Source organism: Poeciliopsis prolifica, unplaced genomic scaffold (genome assembly GCF_027474105.1).
Source record: "Poeciliopsis prolifica strain line A6 unplaced genomic scaffold, Auburn_PproV2 SCAFFOLD019, whole genome shotgun sequence".
NCBI lineage: Eukaryota > Metazoa > Chordata > Actinopteri > Cyprinodontiformes > Poeciliidae > Poeciliopsis > Poeciliopsis prolifica.
In genome coordinates, this window is record NW_026562394.1 from 5,499,132 (window position 1) to 5,522,733 (window position 23,602).

Sequence of the window (23,602 nt, forward strand, 5' to 3'; positions counted from 1 at the left end):
CTGACTGCTCCGACAAGGCGAATATAACCACTCCAGTGGGACAGCTAATGGTTTTTTATTGTATTTGTGCCACTGCTTCAGAATAAAATAACTGTGATCTCATTCTATCATAGTAATTACCACCTTTAATTTATGAATAAGCTCTAATTAACCAGCTCCAGCATCATGTGATTTGATACAGGCACGCACAGAACCCCCTTGAGTGTGCAGCATGGCTGCTGCTGTTAGCCACCAGGCCTGCGGCACTGAATCAGGCCTGATCGAGGAGCAGAGCAACAACAGCTTTCACTAGACTTACCATCTGTCATCCAGTTTTGATTTATTATGAATCTTGTCACAAGTCTGGCCACAAAATGATTTGATGCAACTTCCTAGTGTGTCAAGGGTTATGATAGCATGACATCCATTTTGTGGACCTGACACAGCATATCAGGATCACTTAGCTGTGGAAGTACAGTGACTGTGCCATCTTATTGCAATGCGTCTGTAGCTGATGTGAAACCTTCAAGCACAATAACTGTAAAAGTGTTGCCACTAAGGAGGAGTTTGCTGAACGCAGAAATAATTTTGAAGTACTTTTGGGTAATGTTTGTAGGATTTGGGAAGAGATGATTTTATGGATGGTCTAAGGGGAACAATTTTGACATTCTGGCAAATGGATGCTAAAGACTTGTGTTTATGTTTTTTTAATAAAAAGTATGTTTTTTTCTTGTACCTATTTGTTAAAACTATCATTATGTCATGACATCATAACATGAGACCGTTGATCTGGTTGTCCCACAGCCATCTGCAGAAATATACGATTCCCAGTCACACACAACCAATCAGATAACAGAGGCCTTTGCGTTCCTCATCTGAACGCAAAGGGGAGGGCGTTCGCTCTTCTCTCCACACCTTTGCTCTCTATTAGGTTGCAGCCAAATAGGACTCAGTTCACCTGCAACAGATTTCATTTTGACAATAAATTTTGTGATCATTGATCTGATTAAATGAGCTTGCTACATCACAAGGAATCATAGAGTGAACAAGCAGCCAAACAGAAAAATCATGTGCAGAATAATTAGGTTCAGGTTTGATCACTCCTCATATTGTGTTTTCTTGTCCTTGTCAAATTTCTAACTATTAAAAAAATGTAGAGGACATTTTTCATAAATCTCAAGCAATGTTTTAATTGATCTCCATTAAGTGTGGAATTTCTGACTTGACTTTTTGGTCAGTGAAAGTATTTTAGATTGCAACTACAAATGATCAAATTCATTTCAGACATAAAATCTAAAATTACCATTTATTTTAGTACAATATTTGCCATAAAATATTTTTCAGGCCCTGGTCGCTCAACTGACGCACATTATTTAGAATGACTCAAGAAGAAAAGATCCTGAAGCTCTGGCTCAATACAAAACACCAAGAATCCAATCATTAGCCACTGGCCAGCTCACTGAACAGTTCAGCCAGACAGAACGATGCCAAAACCACGTCCTTTCTAACAAAAAAAAAAGTCTTAAGACACAGTCTTAAAGCACTGACCTTTATATTCGTAATACCAGGTAAGGCTTCGCTCACCAGATGAAGTCACATAACTTTTTAGCATCTCGGGAGACAAATTTCACTTGCATGAGAAATATTGAGGTGTTTCCTTATCACAGACTCATAGGAAGTAAAAGCTGTCAAACACACAACACTAATGACACTTTCAAATTAAAAATGTTTTATGCTCTGCCTCATAAAAGCCTCACTATAAACACCCAATTAAGCTTTAGAGATCAGAACAATATGGTAGCTCCACTTCTCCTTTCTGTAATCACTACAGCGAGGTCTCCAGCCTTCACCCATTGATTCTGTATTGATCTGTGTATGAGAAACTCTAGTCCAGCCCAGTCCTCCACCATTTGCTCTCTCTCTCTCTCTCTCTCTCTCTCTCTCTCTTCCTCTCTCGGTGTACGCTCGATATTCTGACTGAAGGACACCAACTGGATGGTCAAACTCTGTACCACACATAGAAGCAGAAATGAGCAAAGAAAGTATAAAGGAGGCATTAAATTAAGAGTCTGAAGCAGCTTAACATTCATCTTGGCTACAAATTATTCCCCAGCTTTATCGTACAGTAGTGTGTACTTGAGATTCCTCTGTAGTTTGCTTTTATAAAGAGGGGAAGGGGGTGTGCAGTGGTGCACCCTTCAATCATTTATGAAGACCTCTCTTTACTCTCCTTATTCTGTCTGGGAGTGGGACATGTCAAATACGCTTAGTTTGCCTTTATAGTGCTGTTTAGCTGCTCTTGTTGTGACAGAATAAGGCTACGAGGAATGTTTTTTTTCCTTTCTGCTCCATCCTAAAACATCAGAAACATCTTTGAATTGCTTCTGCTGCCAAGAAAGATAAATGCTCCGCTGTTGTGTCTGTCAGTGCAAAATGTAAAAGCATGTGTCAGTTCCGTCAGCTTGGGACAGGCTTTGTAACAAAATTGTTTACCAGAGCCTTTTGAATAGCTTGATCAATCTTTTATTAGATGTGTTCAGATGACTCTGCGTCAGCAGAACGTTGCCGGGGCGTTCAATTACTTTCAAAGTTGCATGAGTTTTATGAGCAAAAACACATTTTCTACAAGGCTCAGGTATTTTTTTGACATTCATTTAAATACCATTATATATTTAAAACTTTAATGTGCTCAGTTTTAGGAGCCATTCCAGATTCAATTATATAAACATCTAATTGGAGACTCATGTGTTCGGTGTTGAGAATATTAAATATATTCCAAAAAGCCGACTGGCTGCCAGAGGAGACTCAAGGGTTTCTCAAAAGTGGATGGAAGAATCAAAGCAACACTCCAGGTTTGTTTTTCATGAGTGGATAACTTTATAACATGATCAGAATCTTAAAAAAAGCAGATTTTACATTATATCCCCACTCTTTGAATATAGGCAAACCAGATCAGTGTAGAGATATGCTGCTTGCTGGGACGTTCACAACTTTGCTCTCAACTTAAAAAGTCAGGAGGGATTTCTTTTCATGTGTCAACATTATAAATGACGAATGATGTTCACTGAAAAAAGTGACAGTTGCTCTTAGATTTCCAGGTCATAAAGTTTTGGATATCACAGTGATAAAATCTTAATAGAAACCTGTGTCATAATCTATTATGGAAGGTGAAGTACTGTTCTTTTTTTTTCAAGATCAAATTAACATCAGAAAGACTCAAAAGAGACATCGGTTCATTAGTGAATATGTGGGTGTTTTCTTTCTAAATATTTACAATTTGTATTGAAGTAAAAAGTGGAGCTCAAAAAGGAAGAAGAATTATTAATGGAAACGTTCATGACAGGCAGACTTGGAATTAATAATCAAATATTATATGCCGGTGAGTTTTTTGTACTTTCACATTGAAGCGCTCGAGCCAAAGCTTCCTTACCTTTCTGTCTCGATAAAAGCTTTTGCCTATGACGGTTGATCTCTCTATGTAAGCCTGATTTTACTTTGAAATGAAATGAAATGAAATTTATTCGAACATGATACAAATATAAAAATAAAATAGTGCACAGTAACAAAAAGTGCATAAGAAAGAAGAGAAAATACAGATTTTTTGTTTCAGTTGACATATCATGCTCAAAATGGGGTAGGAAGAAGTGAGAACTTATAAACTCCTACCCCTAAACACTTGAGACTGTAGAATCCTACTGTCATTAAAAAAATCAAAATCAAAGTGTCAGTCAGAAGTAACAGTTACTAATATTCACCTATTCATTTTCCCATTTTATACTGGTTTGTCTTTCTTAACCCTTACACCAAGTTATCTGCAATACACACCTTATTGCTTTCTATTACACGTATGTGTATCTATTGAAAATTACCTCTTTGTACTTTCTTTGAATTGCGTTAAACTGTTGCTTTGTTTTAAATCTTCATGTAACTTATTCCATAACTTTACACCTGTAATTGAAATACAGAAGCTTTTCCTTGTTGTTCTGAATTTGCGGATCTTGAAGTTTGAGTGACCCCTCAAGTTATACCCCTTCTCTTTCAGAAAACGTGCTCTGTATGTGCTCAGGTAACAGCTGTTTAGATATTTTGAACATAAATTGAGCCATTTTAAATTCTACAAGCTCGTCGAATTTGAGAATTCTGGATTTTATGAAGAGCGGATTTGTATGGTCATAATAACTGACATTATGGATGATTCTAATGGCTCTTTTCTGTAGGACGGGTTACCGGATGTAAAGAGCTCTTGTAATTAACTCCCCACACTTCACAGCAATATGATAGGTATGGTAAAATCAGGGAGTTATATAGAATATGAAGTGATTTAGCATTCAATACATGTCTAGCTCTAGCCAATATGGATATACTTCTACTGAGTTTACTTTCAGTTTAGTTTGTCTCATTTTTTTCTTTCTTTCAATAATTCATTTATTTTAGTCATGCTTCCTAAAAATGTATAAATAACGAGGGTTATGAATGCTTAATAAAGACTTTATCAATGTCTAACTCAACAACACTTTAGCCTGAATCTAAATGAAAGTTATTTTTAGCTTCAAAATTAAAATGGAATTTGTGATTCAAGGGAAGTTTTTCTCAAACACACGTTTGATTTTTATATCCTTGTATTGTAATTGTGAAGTGAAGGGAAATGTTTTTTTTTTTTTAAACAGGAACTGATAAGTGTGGCATGCATTTGTAATCAGTCCTATTTTTATTTTATCACAAATAAAATTTATCAAGGCCAGTAGTTCAAACAAGATCAAAGTGTTTCTAATATCTATGTCAGAAATCCAATACGTTGTCTTGAACACATCATCCCCATGGGAAAATTTGGTGCTGGCAGCATCATGCTGTGGGAGAATATTTGGCTATACAGAGTTCACACTCGTTTCTTAATTTCAGAAATTAACCTATTTAAATTTAGTGATTTCATCACTTCCCTTACAATGTACAAAAAAGTGCTAGTTTGTGTTGGTAAATTAGATCAGAGTGAATATATTAAAGCATATCAATTCAAAATATGTTAAGGTTTGTGGCTTTGACCTCACAAAATATCAAAAAAGGTTCAAGGGGATACATATTTTTTTAAGGTGCTGTAGGGAGGTCTCACTAATTTGCAGACTCTGTCAACAGTCTTTCATCTAAAAAAAAAAAAAATCTGTTGGCAGTTTTTCTGCCTCATTAAGAAAAACAGCCACCGCATATGGAAGCTAATTAAGGTGTCAAAGCTGACGGCATTATTTCACATTGACACATTAACAAACACAAGGAAGAATCATTTGAACTTTTGCTCTATTTTGACTACATTTTTCCATCATTGTTAGCAGTTATTATGTGTACATTGTAAGCAATGTTTAATATGCCAGTTATTGTTTCATATAAACAGTATTTTTTTTGGTCTCAGAAGAATGAAAGATGTATGTAACTGTGGAAAAATAAAACACTCATTGTTATCTGCCTTGCTTCTCATATTATTTTATGTCAACCAAACCAGAAGGAAAAATCTCCAATGTCAAGATAAAATGAACAATATCCTAAGCATGTGAAAGTAGACTCTGCTGGCAAACGTTTAATCATTTCAGAATAGCTCTTTCTAGTATTCCCTCTTTGCTGAAAAACTGTCTGGATTATTTGACGCCTTGCAGCAGTGAGAACAATTTATTTGTTAGATTTCTCCTAAGAGCCGAAGCGAGAAAACTGCAGCCGAAGATGGGGAATATACTTGTCCTTTTGGACACACAGTGCAATTACTTAACTGCAGAATCACATAGCATGAGGTGATTGATCATTGTGTCCTAGTGCGAGTAGTAAAAGCTTTACTGAAGTTTGAAATGAAGAAACATGATACTGTGGAATGATTCTTATTCATATGCTTTTACTTTAAACTCAAGGCAAGGTTTCGCTGTCTGTTCCTGGAAAGAAATTGGAGGAATTAATGATTTTTGCTTTGAATTTTGTTTTTCTGCGACTTGATGCTGGTGTACTGCAGAGATAGGGTTAGCTAACATGTGGTATGTTGAGGTTTTTTTTTCTCAGTTTTATCATTCATACTAAAGTCTGCAGATTTATTTTGCATACTGCTGAACATATACTTCATTGTGCTGTGACATTTTATAACATTGAAAGAGAAAGTATTTTTTCTTATCTCTTTCTTATTCATTAAAGTACCGAGGCTGAATACATACACAGTATGCGTTTTATATTCCAAAGTTAATCTATTCATTGCTTTTTGTCTTCCTTATCTACCTTTTTTTATTTGTTCACCTTCTTTATGTTGTGGTGGTGAGTACATCTTTCCACCTATTAAGAAAACAGAGAATTTCATTGGTCTATCTTTTTTTATCCTGCCGCCAGCATGGTGCAACTCTTTAATTTGGTTTTATTAAACTTGCTATCTATAAGCCTGTCAGAATTATCTGGACACAGAAACCTGGGGGGAAAAAAACATTTTTTACTGTTTCATGGGCGCTCAATGCTGTGCGTAGCTCTCCAACTCAAGGACTTTCATCACAAATTTTATCTCATAGCTTTTTTTAAAAAATCTTTTCATAAACTTTTACTTTTCTTGAGCTGGAATTCCAATCCTCAGTGCATGTTCTTAGTTTAAACAGATTACTTTCTCCGCTCTTGCAACAGTGATATAGAACATGGTTTATAGGATGCTTTGTTCAGCATCCCTTCTCTTACATTACCTACCTTCCCATCGACAGAATCACATCCCCAACTGCTTTAATTAAACGTCTCATTCTGTTCAAACTAAAATATTTACCAAGATGTGGCAGCCCTTCTTAGAATATTTAGAGGGAAAAAAATCAGCCACACAAAGTGATTAAATACTCGGGCTATGTCATCCAAAAGCCTATTTGTGCCTTCTTGCAATTTGAGTTAATAGGAATCATTAGAATCTATTGTAGCTGCCATTAAGGTTGCTGTTGATGTCAGCGGTCTTCACGTATTGCAAAAATTTTACTGCCAGTTTACTGAGCTGCACTAATCCTGCAATACTTTTCTTTTTTCTTTTTTTTTTTTGCTTGTGTGCGAACCAAACGTTAATAAAAGAGATTTATATACTAAAAAGAATTAGATGATTTTGTGTATTTTTATCACAAAGTTTCAGTTTACACTATGATGCCAGGAAGTGGCTTGTGAAGGCTATAATATTGTCAGACTCGCATACTCTCCTGTTTCGATAGTCAACAAATTTATATCCTCACATCATGTTTGCCTGTTATCTGTCATTGGACCTTGTATGAAGGTTTTAGCTGTAATGCATCACATTTCACTATTTTAACAGATGCTGTGAGGTTTAACCATTAGGTCAAAGTTACTCTGATTTTTAAATGGAATCGTTTTGTTTCTTACAGAACATACATTTTAAGGCCTCGTTTGCCTCTTATGTTGTACTTCTTGACAGTTTCCGTTCTAACAAGGCAATTACTCAAAGACGTATTGAATTATTGGCAGTAACAAAATGAGAGATAGAATTACACAAGAGAGCCTCACTCTTTGCTTTGCACAGTTTTGGTAGCCTACAGGCTTCCAGGATTTTATAGTTCATTAGACTATGACATGTTTTCCTAATCAAGTTTTTATTTTACCCTCAGGTCCAAGAAACTTGAACAGCATCAGTAAGAAAGCTTTGGATGGAGACAGGGACCTCTTCACTCACTTACCCACACAAGACACAGAAAGTGAAGTTCACTCAGTCACCTCTGTCTCACCGATGAACATGCCCAACCACCGGCCTATCCTCAAGGGTCTGCTGCTTCACGAACACCTACTAACAAGAGACTTCCAGGGAGACCAGCATTTTTTCAAGAAGGATGGCTCTGTGGCTTTAGACCCCACCATGCCCGGTTTTGTCTCGGCTCCGAATGCGGGAGACTCCATCACTCAAATCGTGGCCCACAAGGATGCCCCGGCCTTCTCGGACATTGCCACCACTGCCACAGAGCCTGCCACCTCTCCGCTTACCACATACTCTCCAACAACACCGGGGCCACCCGTCTCTCTCCCTCTGAAGAAATCACCCAAGGAGAAGATGAAGGATTCAGGCGATTCAGAGCCAACAACAGATTCCCTCACTACTCAAGTGACACCATACAGCAGAGGGCCAGGCACTCCAGTGGCTATCTTATCCTCAAAGGAAAGACATTTTCCAGTTGATGTAACACCTGGGCCCTTTTCAACAATTATGAAGAAAGACCAGGCTGGAGAGAAATTGAACCCCGATCATCTAATCTCTAAGCTTCCTTCGTCATTTCAAGAAGAAGATCCCAGCTTAGCATCTACGACCGTCATCACAACTATGATCACCACAATGCAAACATCAGGTCAGTGTGTAGATGCTGTACTTTGACCTTCAAATGTCTTTCACAAAAAAAGGTTGTTTTTTTTTTTTTTTTTTTTTTTTTTGTAACTGGAATTAACATATAGTCTTCTTCTTTTTTACTAAATAAATATTCAGAGTTGGGTGCATCTTTCTGCAAGACTTAACCCATTTCTCCCAGCAGGGAAGAAATTAAGCATCCGGTCATCAGCATCACGTCTGTTCATTTTTGCATTCTGCACACACAGCTTGCTATTCATCCCTCCACACGGGATAACGGAGTTGCTCATGTGTCAAAAACAATCTGATTTTTTTGCCTGATGTGTCCTGCCTGTCCTTTCCTCTGGTCACAGAGGGCTGAGGGCCCAGATAAGCGCTATCAAAAAGGATATCTGCCGAGATAGTTGGAGGGTTATGGGGTTCATGGAGAGACACAGGTGGGCTGTCAGAAAGATCAGCGGTCTGGGAAACAAAAGAAAATCACTTTTTATTTTTGCTCTCTCCAACAGAGCCATGCAGCATGAATTTTACTGAGTCTGAGGGCAACATTGCAATCCAGCAGCACGTTGACCCTGGGGTGGAATGCACCTACTTGATCACTGTCTACCTGGGATATGGCATTGAGGTTCAGGTAAGTGCTGGACACTTTATTGTTCGTCGTTCCAAAACTTCACTAGTTTTCTATGGTAGGTTCCAGAAATGACATCAAAGTCTGTGACTCAAATGTTTCAATTTGCTCTTCAGATGTAAAAAAGATAAATAACAATACCTCAAATTTGACAGAATCGTGAACAACTTTTGTCATTTGTAATAAGAGAACATGAACTGTTGTGTCATGCACATATCCTGTTTGATTTGTTACCCTGCAATATTTTTATGTTGGCTGTAGCTTCTTAATGAAGATCAAATGGATATCTAACATCAAGAGATCAGCAATTTAATATTAAAATAAACCCAATTTTTCCTCAACCCTCATCTTATTCTTTTCACTGTTTTGCTATTGCCACTATCAAATACATTTTTGGCTTTTCAGAATAAAACTACTCAGCACTTGATAGATTGCACCATACTCCTTAGTTTATAATGTGTAGCAAAAATTGCAACAAATGTACAGTTTTGGAAATGACAAAAAATGTAAATTAGGATTTATAACATGGTTTCCATGGTTGATGTTCCACATTTACTGGAATATCACTTTGGAAAAAAAATGCACATCTAGGAGTTGTTTTAATAAACCTTGCTTTTTTTATTTTACTTGACAAAAATTATTATGAATATTGCTACTCTTGCTTGAGTGAACTTCCTAATTACTGTACTCAGAGAGTAATTTCAATAAATGAAGAACAAACATGTTTTAATCAAAAATGCATAATAAACATATTTACAGTTTATGCATGTTGAATTGAGACTTCTTGTTTTGTCGTGAGTTTATTGTTTATTATCTTCTATATTTGTAATTCTTTTAGCTTGCACATGTATTTTTGTGTTTTGGATGCCTGCTTTTTAGTAAAAATATATGAAAGTTGTTATACTCTTATTTGAGGACAAGTTTTGAATACTCTACCCACTTCCAATGTTGGTTTCCAACGATTCTTGAATAATCTCTAACTTAGAATAAAAATAGGGGAACAAAAGCATTGAGCAAGACAAACACAAAAATTTAAAATGTCATCACCAATAAAAAATATGCCTTAGAAAAAGAACATTTTCTATTAAATTAAGAAATTTATCAGGTTTATTTCTCACGGGACAAATAATTTTCAAAAATACTTCATAGTATTTATAACAGTTTCAATCCATTGTCTAAAATTGTTTATTCTTGTAAGGTTGGTGCTTACCTCCAGCTGTCCTTAGGTACACTTCAGGCAGGTCACCAGTGCATCACAGCTTCATTGCAGTTCTTTATTTAAAATTAAGTGTTATAAAAGTTGTCATAAATCCACATGTTAAATGGGGCATGACTATATAACAGAGCCCATAACTGGAATTCATAACCTAGTGTTATTGGCATACTTAAATTAAGCAAATTTTTAATTCAGACATGAGATATTTCAATTGCATACTAGACTTACACTTGGGGAAAAAATACTTGGGAACATTTCTGGAAGGTTCAAATATGCATCATTAAAGTCGGATTGACTGGCTTCTTGGAGGAAAAGAAAAAATTAACAGTAAGCAAGATCCTGAGGTTCAATCAAAGCTTTGAAAATATGGTATTTATGTTCATTTTATGTTCTGCCAGCCTAGAATTAGTTTTCTTAAGGCTTTTCCCCTCAATTCTTTGAAAAATCTTCTGTTTGCTGCAGGACAAGGTGAGGAGGGGATTGTGGGAACTTTAAATGGATCAAAACATGTTGTCTGTTACTGCAAATTCAACGGATTGTTACCTGACAGACGTGCTAGAAAACAATAAACAATAGAAATTGAATATGTAGGCTAGTAAACCAAAAGAAAAACCATCAAAGTTATCAGAAGCTTTATTAAAGCTGAGGGAACACTGCATGGTGAAAGCTTGGCCGATTTAAACTGCAGTCCTTATGGAAACACCTGCTAAACTGACATCCTTTAGCACCACAATGTTTTATTCAAGGAGTGAACAGACCTGACTTATTCTGGTTTAGTTTCCGCCGAGGGAAGACTCGCTGGCGTTTTTTCGCTTGCTGGAGATATGCAGACGGTGAATTCATTGGAGTGAGTGGGAGGATGGGGCAAAAGAGACGGGGCCTCATCTGAGGTTGAATGTTTGTTCAGTAAGTCTCTTCACAAAAGGTTATAAAAATTAACTGTCAGTGTGAGCATGTTCCCCGGCATTTGCAATTCCTCAAATGCTTCATTTACCACCAGAGACTTTAAAATGCACAAGCTTTGTTTTGTGCCTCTGGAGGGCTAAGATAAGTCTTGACGGAGTATATGTTTGAGAATGTGCTTTTCTCCAAAGACTTTCTCTGGGTAACTTAAGTAAATTTTGAACTACTTATGAGTAGACACACGCTTACCTGCGCGCACACTCACCGAGCCACACGTGTTTAATGTATCAGCCTTTGGCTTTCACTGCCTGTGGTGTCTCGGGTACATTTCTTTTGTAAGTTTCTGAAAAAGTTCAGCCAGGCTGCATGAAACCCCCGAAGGAAGTCATTCTTTTCAAGTACTAAGCAAACAGATGGGGGCTACCTTGTACCTCCTTCTGACAGTCAGAGGAGAAAATTTTTGTATGTCTTGCAAGTTATAAAATATACAAAAGTTACAAGAGCAAAGCATATATTCAACAAGAAGCAATGTGCTATACATTGTCGCTTGTACTTTGGGCGATTTCGAACCAGCTTTGGTTCACTTTGTAACGATATACAGATGACCAGTGATCCCAAATCCTCTTCTTGTGGTTGTGATTTATTTACTTTCTTCTTTTATGAACTAGAACACGTCTTCCAGAGTCAGATGCATTGTTAACTCTGAGAGATATTTCTTTTGATAAGATTAGACATGCATACTACATACGCAGTTTTATGGTTCTCCGGTTAGATCAGTGTTTCTCAATAATTTTCTCTCATAAGTTTTCTCATGTACAAACCAGAGGCACCAGGATTCTGTGACTTGATTATCAAAGCAGATTAATACAATTTTGACTTTAAGTTTTTGCAGCTCATTTTAATGTTTTAAGTCTCAAAACAAATTCCATGTTCAATTTTTGAACTCAGTTATTGGCATTTAATCAATACTGCTCAGTCTAATCAATGCTGCTTGTGTGATTCTCAAAAGAGAAAATGTGCAAATGATTCACTGCAGTTTTAGACTTAACAAAATAAAACTTTTTAAAACTGTAAATATTGATAGTTTGTCAACTCCTTCAGCTTATTATTTTTCAAAAGTGATTGTTGTGTGAAAAATATTCTAAGCAATAATGTACAACAATATTACTTAGATTTCAGCTTGTCAGAACAGAAAATCAGTTTCATCTTTGTGGAGGGAGAGCATCAACAGCTATTTTCAAGTCCTACAAATTCTTTAAAGATTTTTAAGGTCTGGACTTTGACTGGGCCATTTGAACAGACATATGTGCTTTGATCTAACACATTTTATAATAAGCCCTTGCCTGTATGTTGAGGATAGTGGTCCTTCTGGAAGCTAAACATCTGCTCATGTCTTTAGCTGCCTCCCATCAGGATTTGGTCCTTTACTCAGCTCCATCCGTCTTCCCATCAACTCACCCCATCCTCCTTTAAAAAGAAAAGTGCAAACCCACATTCATGATGCTGGGGGCAGCCTCAGGGTTGATGTGTTTAGGATGTCGTGCACTTTGCTTTTGGTCACGTATCTCGTTCTGTTGAAGATCAATAACTTAACGATTTTGTTTTGTTTTGTTTTGTTTTGTTTGACCAGAGCATCTTTTTCCACATGTTTGTGGTCTTTTATGGTTTGTGGCAAATGTCAAACACAACTTCTTACGGCTTTCTTTCAAAGAGCTGCAGACATCTAGCATAGCTTATAACTCTTTTGCTGATAGTATTTCCTTAGAAAAAATGTGACACCTGCCTCTCCCATGGTGGAGGCACAAAATGTTCAGGCAGGGGCAACAAGAATATTCAGATTTTGTCTTAACATACATGGAAGTATCTGTGTGCTACTTTACAAAAAAGTTACCTGTGCAGAATAATATTTGCCTAAGTTTTAATATCTTTGACACTGTAGTTGTTGGGAGTTACAGAAACCATGCTTGAAACTTTGGACAGGTAGACAGACGTTAAAAGAAAATATTAACAGGTGCTCCAAAACGGGAAAATTGCATGCTTTTCTGATGAAAATATCTAAAAAGTTTGTTTTTCTGAAAAATAAATCAAAATTGTATGAATGATGCCACTGCATGAATGAATGAAAATAGGAAAGAAAAAGGTTTGTCAATTCAAGTAAGACTGGCTGACCATTTTCCTGAACACAAAACAAGGAGGGGTTATTTCTCTGTAGTACAACCACAGAAAAAGTTCTGAAAAATAAACTAATAAAAATATTAATAAAAAAAAAAAACACAAAAAAAATGCAAAATAAAACAATGTGGGTGTGTGTGTGTGTGTGTGTGTGTGTGTGGGTGTGTGTGTGTGTGTGTGTGGGTGTGTGTGTGTGTGTGTGTGTGTGCTTCCAAGAAAAATCCAGTCAAAGTTACCATCCTTGCAATGATTCCAAAGTTCAATCAATTTTCTTGGTCTTATAATTTACAGTGTCAATCACAGGCTGACATTTCACTGACAACTCTGAGGTGATGAGCTGTAGGAGAGACATTATGGTTGAAGTGCATGTTCATAGTTTGGCAGCCAGCCTTCGTTATGGAAGGAGGTTTTCATTATAGCTGACAGTCCAGCAGTTTGCAAGGGCAGAGCATGGTAATTAAATTAACGGATTAATCTGGAGGACAGATGTGAAGACTGAAATGAATATTTTCACATGCTGTTATTTTTTTCACTTCTTTTTTTAAATCATTACTTCACTCAGACGTCTTAGACAAACAGACATATTTCCACTTCCAGCACTCAAAGATGCTTGAAAGTGGGATCAAAAATATGGGCAAGAAATAAGCGTGATGAGACAATTCCTGCATTTAGTCTACATTATTTTTAGCAGTCTGGCAGCTTGTGAGAGAAGGAGGGTGATAAATGTAGCAGGAGAATTTACTGCCCTCAGCCCCGCTGTTCTACCCCTCTCGCAGCACATAATACATTGCCCCAGCTGGTCTTTCTGACCGCATTATGATTTATTTGTGGAATTATTGTGGGAATATTAAGAGGCTGATATATCATAACTTTTGGCACACAGATAAATAATGCTATAAATATAGGAAGCTTTTTGCCTTCTGTATTTTAAAAGTAATGCCGTTTTTAGTTCTCACTTAATTAGATCTTAAAAAAGTGAGGTATATTTTATCAGTGAAGTATATACTCATGAAAATTGCATATATATCATCTAGGTGTGCAATATAAATGGAGGAGAAATGACTTGGAAAAAAAATGTTACCATTAATAGCAGGTTTAAATGTAAGCATAAAACTTTCTTTCACTATTCTTAATTAAACAAAATACCACAGTTCATCTGTGTAACTACATTATCTGTGAATATAATAGAAATGTCCAGTAATCATATTATTCTGGAAAAAAAGTATTTCTTCATTGCAACATTTTCAAGATTTCAATAATCTTGGCAAACTTGAATACCCCAAAACAGGAAAAAAAACAAAAACATTTTACATTAGTACAAGAAGGTTTTGTTTAATCATATATAATGTATAAAATTACACAAAACATTATGTATCTGTTTTTGTACAGTCATTTATTTTTTTCATTGATTTTACTTATTATGGCAGATTTAGCAGGTCTATTCATATTTTATTCATTTTAAAGTTTATATCCGAAACACAATTTAAGAAAATACTAACTTTAGGTAACTGTAATGAAAATTAAAGTTTGAAAACATAGTTTCACTCCAATATAAACTACCAAACTTTCTTTTGCAGTGATTTGATTATATTTGAAGTACATATTTTTCCTATTCCCATCTTCTTCCTCACCACTGTCACTTCTGCAATAAGTTTTAGCACAGAGCAGATGGAGATTTTCTATTGCGGGGCTATGGTATTAAAGGGCTTAAAATCTGTTTTGGAGCTTTTTTTCCTTGTGATCAAATAAATCTTGTTGGAGTAAAGCTAGCTATCAGCTGCTTCCAGGCCATCTGTCCTGCTCCGAATTCTGCATCTTCTTTTCTCACCGATTTACCTGCCTGAGTTTGGGTTTTCCTAGGAGGCTGTGCAAACACACTGATTGGCCTGTTTACTGAAACATCTTCCAGTATTTCTATAGCAGAATGTAGGAATGTGTCAGAAGCACTGGGGATAGAAGTGAACATTGGTCTTCTTGCAGTGTTGTAATGCCTGATTGCTTCAGTGTTCCCATCTGCAGACAGACTTGAAGTGAAAAGATTTATGTAAATTGTAGAGAGGACTTTCTCTTTATTTCACATTATTTACCTTTTTTTGCCTTTTGTTGTCCTCTCATATCATTGTTTTTGTAGCTTACTTCACCTCTTTTCAAGTCTTATTCACTCTGTATTATTTAAGGATTATTTTTCTTTCCAATTAATGTCCCAATTTGTCATATTGCCTCTGCAAACTCAAAAAGTCAATAAATTGTAAAGCCATATTTATGTTTCAGTTACAGTTACAAATCATTTTGTGTCTACCATGATTGCATATTTGCATAAAATATCGCAATGTGTGAAAAGGTCATTAAACTCGTGCCCACCATTTTCACTTTAATTCAAATTTAAATTAATTAATCAAAGAATTATTTTTTGTGGAACTTTCTTTCTCTTTCCTTTCACTTAATTAGTAGTTTATGATGATGGTGTATCTGTCACCATCATGATATCACTGTAAAATCCAAATAAAATCAAAGTTTGTGAAACAAAATGTGAAAAATGTTTAGAAGGAATGAATATGTCTTCTAATGCTGATCATATGTAATGTAATTTTTTTAGTTGGCAAAAATCCTTTCTAAATTAAACATAGATAAATGTGTAATGTAGGATTTTCAGTGACAGCTTGCATTGCAAAATACAAAAGCATGTTTTATTGTTTTAGACGCAAGAGGATATAGTCATACATATAACACCTTTAAAACTAAATAACATGCAGAGAAACTTATTTGTTTCATTAGTTCACAATATTAAAATAGAAAACAATCGTCTTGAGTCTCATTGGGGCAAATGAAAGCTTCCAAGTTCAACAAACTGAGACGAGTGAAAATTGTTTCACAAATTTCTCGACATTATGGAATCAATTTGAAAGCACATCATGAGCTCAAGGTTTTGTGTGCAAATGTATTCTGCCTAAGTTAAGGTTTTTTCTTCTTCTTTTTTTTTTCTTGTTTGTTTGAGGAGGATCATCAATGAACTGCACCCCGAGGATTGAGATGTTACAGAGCATGCCAAGTGTTTACAGCTAATCCCGACTTGAGGGTTAACGATTGGTATTTGATGCTGCCTGGGTGACCACGCTCCTCTGACTCCAATCAATAGGCATGTTAATAAGCGGCACCAATACTTGACACGCAGGTCCCTCTCATCGCTGGTTGAATTGTCGTATTGATTTGTGCGCTCTCATTTTAATTCCACTATTTCTTACAAAAAGAAGCAAAATGCTCAAAGCATTGACCCTGGCTGAGGGTGGCTGATGAGCGAGGGAATTAATTTGTTTTTGTTGGTGTTTGGTGGCTGCTAGCGCTCTAGTCGGATGAAAGCGGTTCGGAGAAATGGTAATATTTCCAACACGGACGAGTGTCAACTCTTATTTTTATTTTCTTTAAAAACATTCAAGTTCCTTTTTTTAAAAAATTCGCATATGAATGTGAGCTTTCCACCCGCTCCTCCTTCAGACACCCTTTGATTCAGGGACACTGCATAAGTGACACAGGACATAGTCGACACGTCAGAGGCAGAGCCAGCCTGACTGAGTAATGGGAACCAGGACAGGCTTCCAGGCTTTAATCAACTTGAGATGAGGCAAAGGAAAACCTTCATCACGCTGTGATGTGGGCTAGTAAGCCAGGACATGAAGACGGCTAGGCTGATCTTGATGGGCTCTTTAGGGTGTCTAGGCTTTGCAGAGATGAGTTTTCATTGGGCCCAGCCATCCCCAGAGGAAAGCTTTCAGGTGACACTAATTGCTCCTCCACCCAGCTTGCTGTCATCAACGAGGAAGTCTGTCTGGCAGAAGTCTAAGTTCCCTCCTACTGTTTCAGCAGCATGGTGGGAGATGGAGGGTGGAAATACACGATGAGCAACGAGCAAATCGTAATTTATTCATAAATGTACTCCACGTTAAATAAACTGAGCCAGTGAATGATCTGAAAAAGGGAGGCGGATGTGTCAGAAAGCCCAAATTTCACCTGAACTTGTGACACCATTAATAAGTATATCTGAGAGATAAAAAGGATACAGTGAATGTTCGGCTGATACAACCCAAAGTCCAGACACATTTAATAAAACAGCAACAGCATGAAAAATTAATAATAAGTCACCACATACTCAGCTAAAACACCATCAAATTTCCCATACATTTGAAATGTTACTTCTTGGTTAAATTCAAACTGCTTGTTTTACTGCTTGTTGAGACGAGACAAGAGGGAAAACAAACATATTTGTATTGCATTCATCTGCTGGCCCAATGATGTTCTAATTAAAAGTCAGCTCCTTTTTTTTGCTAATTTATTCAAATCCATTGTTTGGAAATGGCCTTGGCTGTTGTATGGAAAGGTGAATGTTCAATTAAGATACCATTTCTTTATAACAAATTCTATGAATGCTTTTTTTTGTTTGTTTGTTTATTTGGTTGTTTTTGGGGTTTTTTTCTTTTTGTGTCTTTCTGGATGAATTTATTCAGGAAGGCTCAAAAACACAGCCTCTGCATGGTTCACCGAGACGATTCGAATGCGAGACAGAGATAGAGGCTGTGAGGACAGGGCACATAACCAGTATGTCCCACAGTATAATCCACTGGGTTTTATCATGGTAATGATGACACTGCAGCTGGCGAGTCCACTAGCTGTTGATTCATTGCCCGCAGCAGCTGGGTCATTTATTTTCCATGTATTGTGTCACTGTATCATTTTGATTACGTGAGTCCCATTTCCACCTTAGCGATGGCTCCTGTGCGTCAGTGTAAATGTGTGAGGCAGAGCAGCGCCAGATGTTTTCAACAATGAAACATCAGTCAGACACGCTCTCCGAGGACGGTTCACTCATCTTGTGCGCGGCACAAGCAGATAAATGAATACATTAGCAAATAACAACGAAATGTCACGTGTGGAACGGTGGGCCTGCTTGACAGATTGTTTGTTTCAGAGCCCCCCTGTAGATGTTTTTGTATCTTTATTGTTTTTTTTAAGGTGACTCTAGTCAAGATTAAATGCCAGACCAAGCAGGTTTCTGTTTGGAAAAGGATAGGATCTTCATATCTGTGGCTGTTTAATCTCAGTCGTCTCCTCTGCAGCAGTTCTAAAGGGACTAACTCAGAAACCAAAGCACTCAATCCTGTAAATGCTTCCAGTCGTTGAAATTTTTGCCTGAAATATCTTTCTTTTCATGCTTTGTGCCTCTTTTGCCAATGGAGGCCTGCCTGTTGTCCCACAGCCTCGAAGGATCTTGTGTTTATTGCAGCAGTTTTTTTTTTTTTGAAGACTGTGGTTTTAGGCTGAAGTTGACCTTCCTCTTTCTCGACTTTCTAGTTTTGATTAGTTCCTTGGAAACATGACGTTTGAAAGAGTTGCTCGGTAGAAGCTGAAACGAAGCGAAAGCAATTCTTCTTGGAGGACGATGTTGCATTTCTTCCCTTGCTCAGATTTTTTTCTTCTTTTGGAGGTGCAACAACAAGAAGAAAAATCTCTCAAGTCATTTTTGTCTTACGTCAACAGTTTTTTTTTGTTTTTTCGGGAATGAAACAGCGTAGTGTTTAGATCCACTGATGAAGTTGTGGTTTGGTGCAGAAGTGTGCTTGCTCAGCCAAATACGTGGGCCCACAAATGTGTCTGCTGAGGAAGAGATTCCTGCGCTTACAGAAAGGCGCCCCTTATTACAGTCGCAGAGCGACATATACAGACATACACGTACACACATATTTGTGTGTGTGTAAGTGGGAGATGTTGAGGAGGAAAAAGTCCCTCAGGGCATTTGGCAGCAGTACCGGCGTAGATAAGGTAGTCTGAGGTCTCCTGACATGGCCAATGATTCATAATTGAGGCAGGACAGCTGTTGCAGGCAGCACTGACATGTCCCAGGGTGGATGACAGATGATAGGGCCCTCTGGGGCTGAACTATCTATCAGTCCAAATGTTCCCTGTACACTATCTGCTCACCTATCCTTCATGAGCCTCCCTGGTATATGTAAACGTTGTGGTCACAGATACTCCATCAGTTTGAGCTCGCTGAATGTGGGGGAAGCTATTTGTGACTCACGTAGGATATCGTCCTCGAGGGGAACTCCGAAAAAATGTAAATGTGCACAAGGATTTTCTCTACTTTGTTCTTTATTGTACACTTTTTATTTTTATTTGTTTTCTTTTTTTCAGTTTAACACAAACATGATGATCATCAGGCTCAAGGACATAATATGGAGAGATGTTGAGCTTAAGACAAAATTTTGTACCATTAATTGTAATGACGAAAAAAGGCATTTGATAGAAATTACTGCAAAACTTATTGAAGTTGTGGCTCTATCAAAAAAAAAAAAAATGCTGTTTTCAAATGGGCTACAAAACAACACCAATTATACTAAACAGTAAAGCTGCTTTAGAGCAATTGTGATGCTGAAAAAGTAGTTACGGCAAAAGTAACAATTTCAACCATGCTACAAGTTTTTGAGGTTTGAAAAAAATCAATTAGAGTTTTATTATTGTCATCACAGCACGACACTGACTGAGATATATGGCTGCAAATAACTATTTTCCCAAAGAGGATTCAACTGGCCCAGTAATTTATGTTTTTGACCTTATCTTTGTCCTGGACAGAGCAGAAGAAATGGCTGCTGATGCGACTGTGTGTACTCTGTTTTTCATCCCATAAATCTACTGGCTCATCAATTGTCGCTGTTAAAGTTCATGACTTTCTTCGATAATTCCACAAACAGAGCTTATTGAATAAATTTTATTTCCTTTTAAAAGTCCTGTGCTTTCGTTTTTTTTTTTTTTTCTTCAAAAATCTATTGACTGCAGCAGACGGTTGCACATATTTAGTTGGGTTCTGTTGGAAGTCTCTTCTTGGGAATTATTCCTTTGTAAAGTCACCATATGCTTGCTCAGTTGTCTGTTTTATAAATGCAAAATAAAAACATTTAAAGACAAAAAATACACTGAAGATTGAATTGTAATGTGTCAAAACTTAAAAATGGGTTGAAGTCTCTGTTATCCTTTAGAAGAAAAAAAAAACATCAGACGGAAGGATGGTACGGCACATGTAGGTGCACTTTGTACCAAAACATCAGGGCTATTTTTCATGGCATGTACATTTGCAGAAAACAAATCCAGTTTTCTTGGAAGGCTTATAATGTATGTTTCATGTAGCTTGGATGAGTCCTTATAAAGAAAAGAACAGAGTTGAGCACAAATGAGCCATCTATACATCTTTAAATAACAACAGACATGTGCCCTTTGGAAGTAATAACTGACCATCGTTTAATTGTATCTTATTGTGTTGTATTCACAAATATATATATCACATCCAAAGCATTTTTATAGCATCATTTTAAAGAAAGTAGCACTACTGTCTCCCTACAGGGAATAAAAAAAAAACCTGTAGGGAGACAGAGAAAAAATTTAAGTGGAGAAAATGGAAATGAATAAATTAATAACTGCAACAAATACAAATGAAAGTAATTATTGGTATTTTAACAATTAAAGGTTCTTAAATACAGCAACATAGAGAACATAAAATATTCACACAGTCATTTGGTTTTGAATTACTAAGTAGATTGCCCCTGCAGCAAGCTGAGTCTGCTATGGGTAAATTGAGAAGGCAAGAGAATCAATGATTTTAACAATAAATCTAAAGTCTGGTCTGAAATGATTCAAGATTGAATGAGCGACTTCTAAATTAATCTAACTGACTGCAATGTTGCAGAGACTCACCGAAAGAGGAGACACCATACAGTGTGTTTTCTGTCTTCTTGGGTGATGATGCCAACAGCTGGCACTGCAGACTTTTGGTTTCTCTTTAGGCGCTGGGGGGAAAAAAAATAAACAAACGGAAATAAATCAGCTTGTTGTTTTGTGTCCACAGGTCAGATGGATGCATTGCAGCAGATATTCATCTTTTTTTTTTTAGGTATATAAATGGCGCTTCCTTCTATAACACTGGTATGGTCTGGACACAATTCTGCATTCTGAAGTAGGAAGTTGATTACTGCAGCTTAAAATCTACAATAAAATCATTCAAAAATTCTCAGAGCTGAAGAATTACTGCTCACTCGTCTCAGCACTGGTTCAAGCCTCAGAGTTGCACACCAGCTGGAATCAGTGGAGCGGCACTGGAATCAGATGATCACAGGTGTTCAGGCAGGGAAAAATAAAGGCTTGTGCAGTTCTGTGACAGCAAGAGACAATAATTCTGGACAGAACACCTTCATTTTGTCCGGGTTGGTGTAATACTCTTTGACAGACGGGAGCTTTTTTTCTTTTAAAACTTCTTTAGGGGGGGAAAGAAATGCAGTTTTAATTAGAGTAACAGGATTTTGCAAACACATTGTAAACATTTTGGAACTTGGCAAGCAAACCGATGGATAGAACAACATAATTGTAGTACATAGCTGAAAAATAAAACATCTCTGATGCAGGTGAGAGTCATTTCTTCACAGACTGACAGGGGGAATTTTATGCATCGCACTTGAATGCCAATCATCTTTAATTCACTTCACGTAAAAGAAGTCCTAATAAACCCCTTAGTTTATTTATTTGCACTTGTTTGATTTAAAATGACCCGCAATTAGCATTTTGTGATGTTTGCAAGTTGTTGTTTTTTCCAACCTTATTTTTGCTCTAGAAATAAACACTTTCTCATCAAACTGACCCCATCTAGTTTGTCTGTAACACTGAATTGTTGAAGGCTTTAAATTCAAATGTTGTCTCTTTCATCAGTAATTTTAGATTATTTTAGCATTTAATATAACATGCAGCTGCTCTGCATTATTCTGAAAACTGTTCAGTGTAACCCATTGAAATATAAAAATACATGTGTTCAGAGAAAAACTTGTAACGTCAAAGTTCCAAATGGTTGTTCTTTTTATTCAGTCTTTATCATGATGTAATTGAAGGTTTAATCACCATCTCTCTCAACAAAGTTTGATTTCAATTAAAAACATAAGTTACAGTGGCTTTCCAGTGATTTTCTACTTTGCCTGATTAGAAAATCAGCTGAAGAATTACTCAATACCAATTTGCATGTTTTATTTAAATATTTTTGCATTTTGTCTGCAATGTACAGCATTTTGTTTGAGTATTTTGTAACCTCTAGAATACAAGCTTTGTCTTGTAGAGGTTAACTTTTAAATACCAAGCAAGAAGGAAACAAAACTTTTTTTTTTCTTTCTGCAAAACAGTGAAGTTCTTTGGATTAACTTGAGGGGGAAAAAAGCACGTTTGAAAATCGCCTGAGGCGTTGTCATTGCCATGTCCTTGAGGGATGTAATATCTTGCATTCTAAAATTACGAAGCATTCGTTTATTATTCACCACGAAGCTGTTTTATTTATTTATTTCCACTCTGACAGATATCGTTCCAACACAAATGCAACCCCTACTACATGGTTGTCAGCTTTCTTTATTAGCTGTGCACGAGAAAACCTCTGGAGTGCTGTTGTGTTCAAGTGTGGTGATTAAAACAAAACATATCAATCAAAGTTGCTGATCTCATGAATCACTCTGAAAGAAGTCACCTCTAAACACGGTCCCACAGCATCCATTAGACTTCCTGCGCTCAACTGGCAAATCCTGTTCGACTGAGTGACAGTTAGCCTACATGACCAATTTCATTTTGCTGCCAACAACATTGCGGCGAGTGCTCAACCTGACCACTGTCTCAGCTTTTCCGGGCCGCTGCTCTAACACTTCTGCTCACAGATTTCCTCAGGGACTCCAGCCTATGGAGGGCAAGCCTTTTCTGCCTTGTGGCATACCTGAGCCCACTGCCTATGACAGCGCCGGCATTAAGAATGTGTCAGGAATTCAACTGGCTTTTGAAAAAGATGTGGCTGAATTGGCCATGATGGGCTACAGATCCTTTCTTCCCAGCGGCCCGAATGTTGCCTAAGAATAATCAGATTCACTGGGCTGTAAAAGGTCCTATAGACGTATTCTCTACAATTTGTTTTTTGGAACAACAAAAAAAATCTACCATTTATTTGCACCGATGTCTCGATTCATTGTTTTATGGCTTAAAGCTCTCATAACTCTTAATGTTGTTTATGGCTGTGGCAGGCAGCTGTTAAGCAGAGAGAATACTCTAAAACCCGACTGAGAGCCCAAAAGAAAACAGAGCAGCTGGCTAAACATGGAGAAGCGTATAGCAGACACATTCTCTCAGAGACTGCAGACATGGAAATCAGAGATAACTGAATAAGTTAAGAAGTTCATAATGCAGATGTATGGTAGCCTGTTTGCCAAATATGTTATTGTGTTAGTTACAAAGATTATGATATACAGTCACCATAACTAGGCATAAAATGATACATTCATCTCAGTAATCAGTATTATTGGGATCCCAATTTTATCGTGGA

General features: G+C 36.9%; 1 protein-coding gene across 3 annotated transcripts in view; it reads left to right on the forward strand.

Moving 5' to 3' along the window:
* Positions 1-23,602, forward strand: part of LOC129368621 (seizure protein 6 homolog) — a 104,938-nt gene that overhangs the window by 47,210 nt on the left and 34,126 nt on the right. For all 3 annotated transcript variants that reach the window (XM_055043670.1, XM_055043671.1, XM_055043669.1), the window contains exons 2-3: positions 7,581-8,309; positions 8,815-8,936. In XM_055043670.1, the coding sequence (XP_054899645.1) occupies positions 7,581-8,309; positions 8,815-8,936 (851 nt within the window). The remainder of the gene's footprint in view (positions 1-7,580; positions 8,310-8,814; positions 8,937-23,602) is intronic.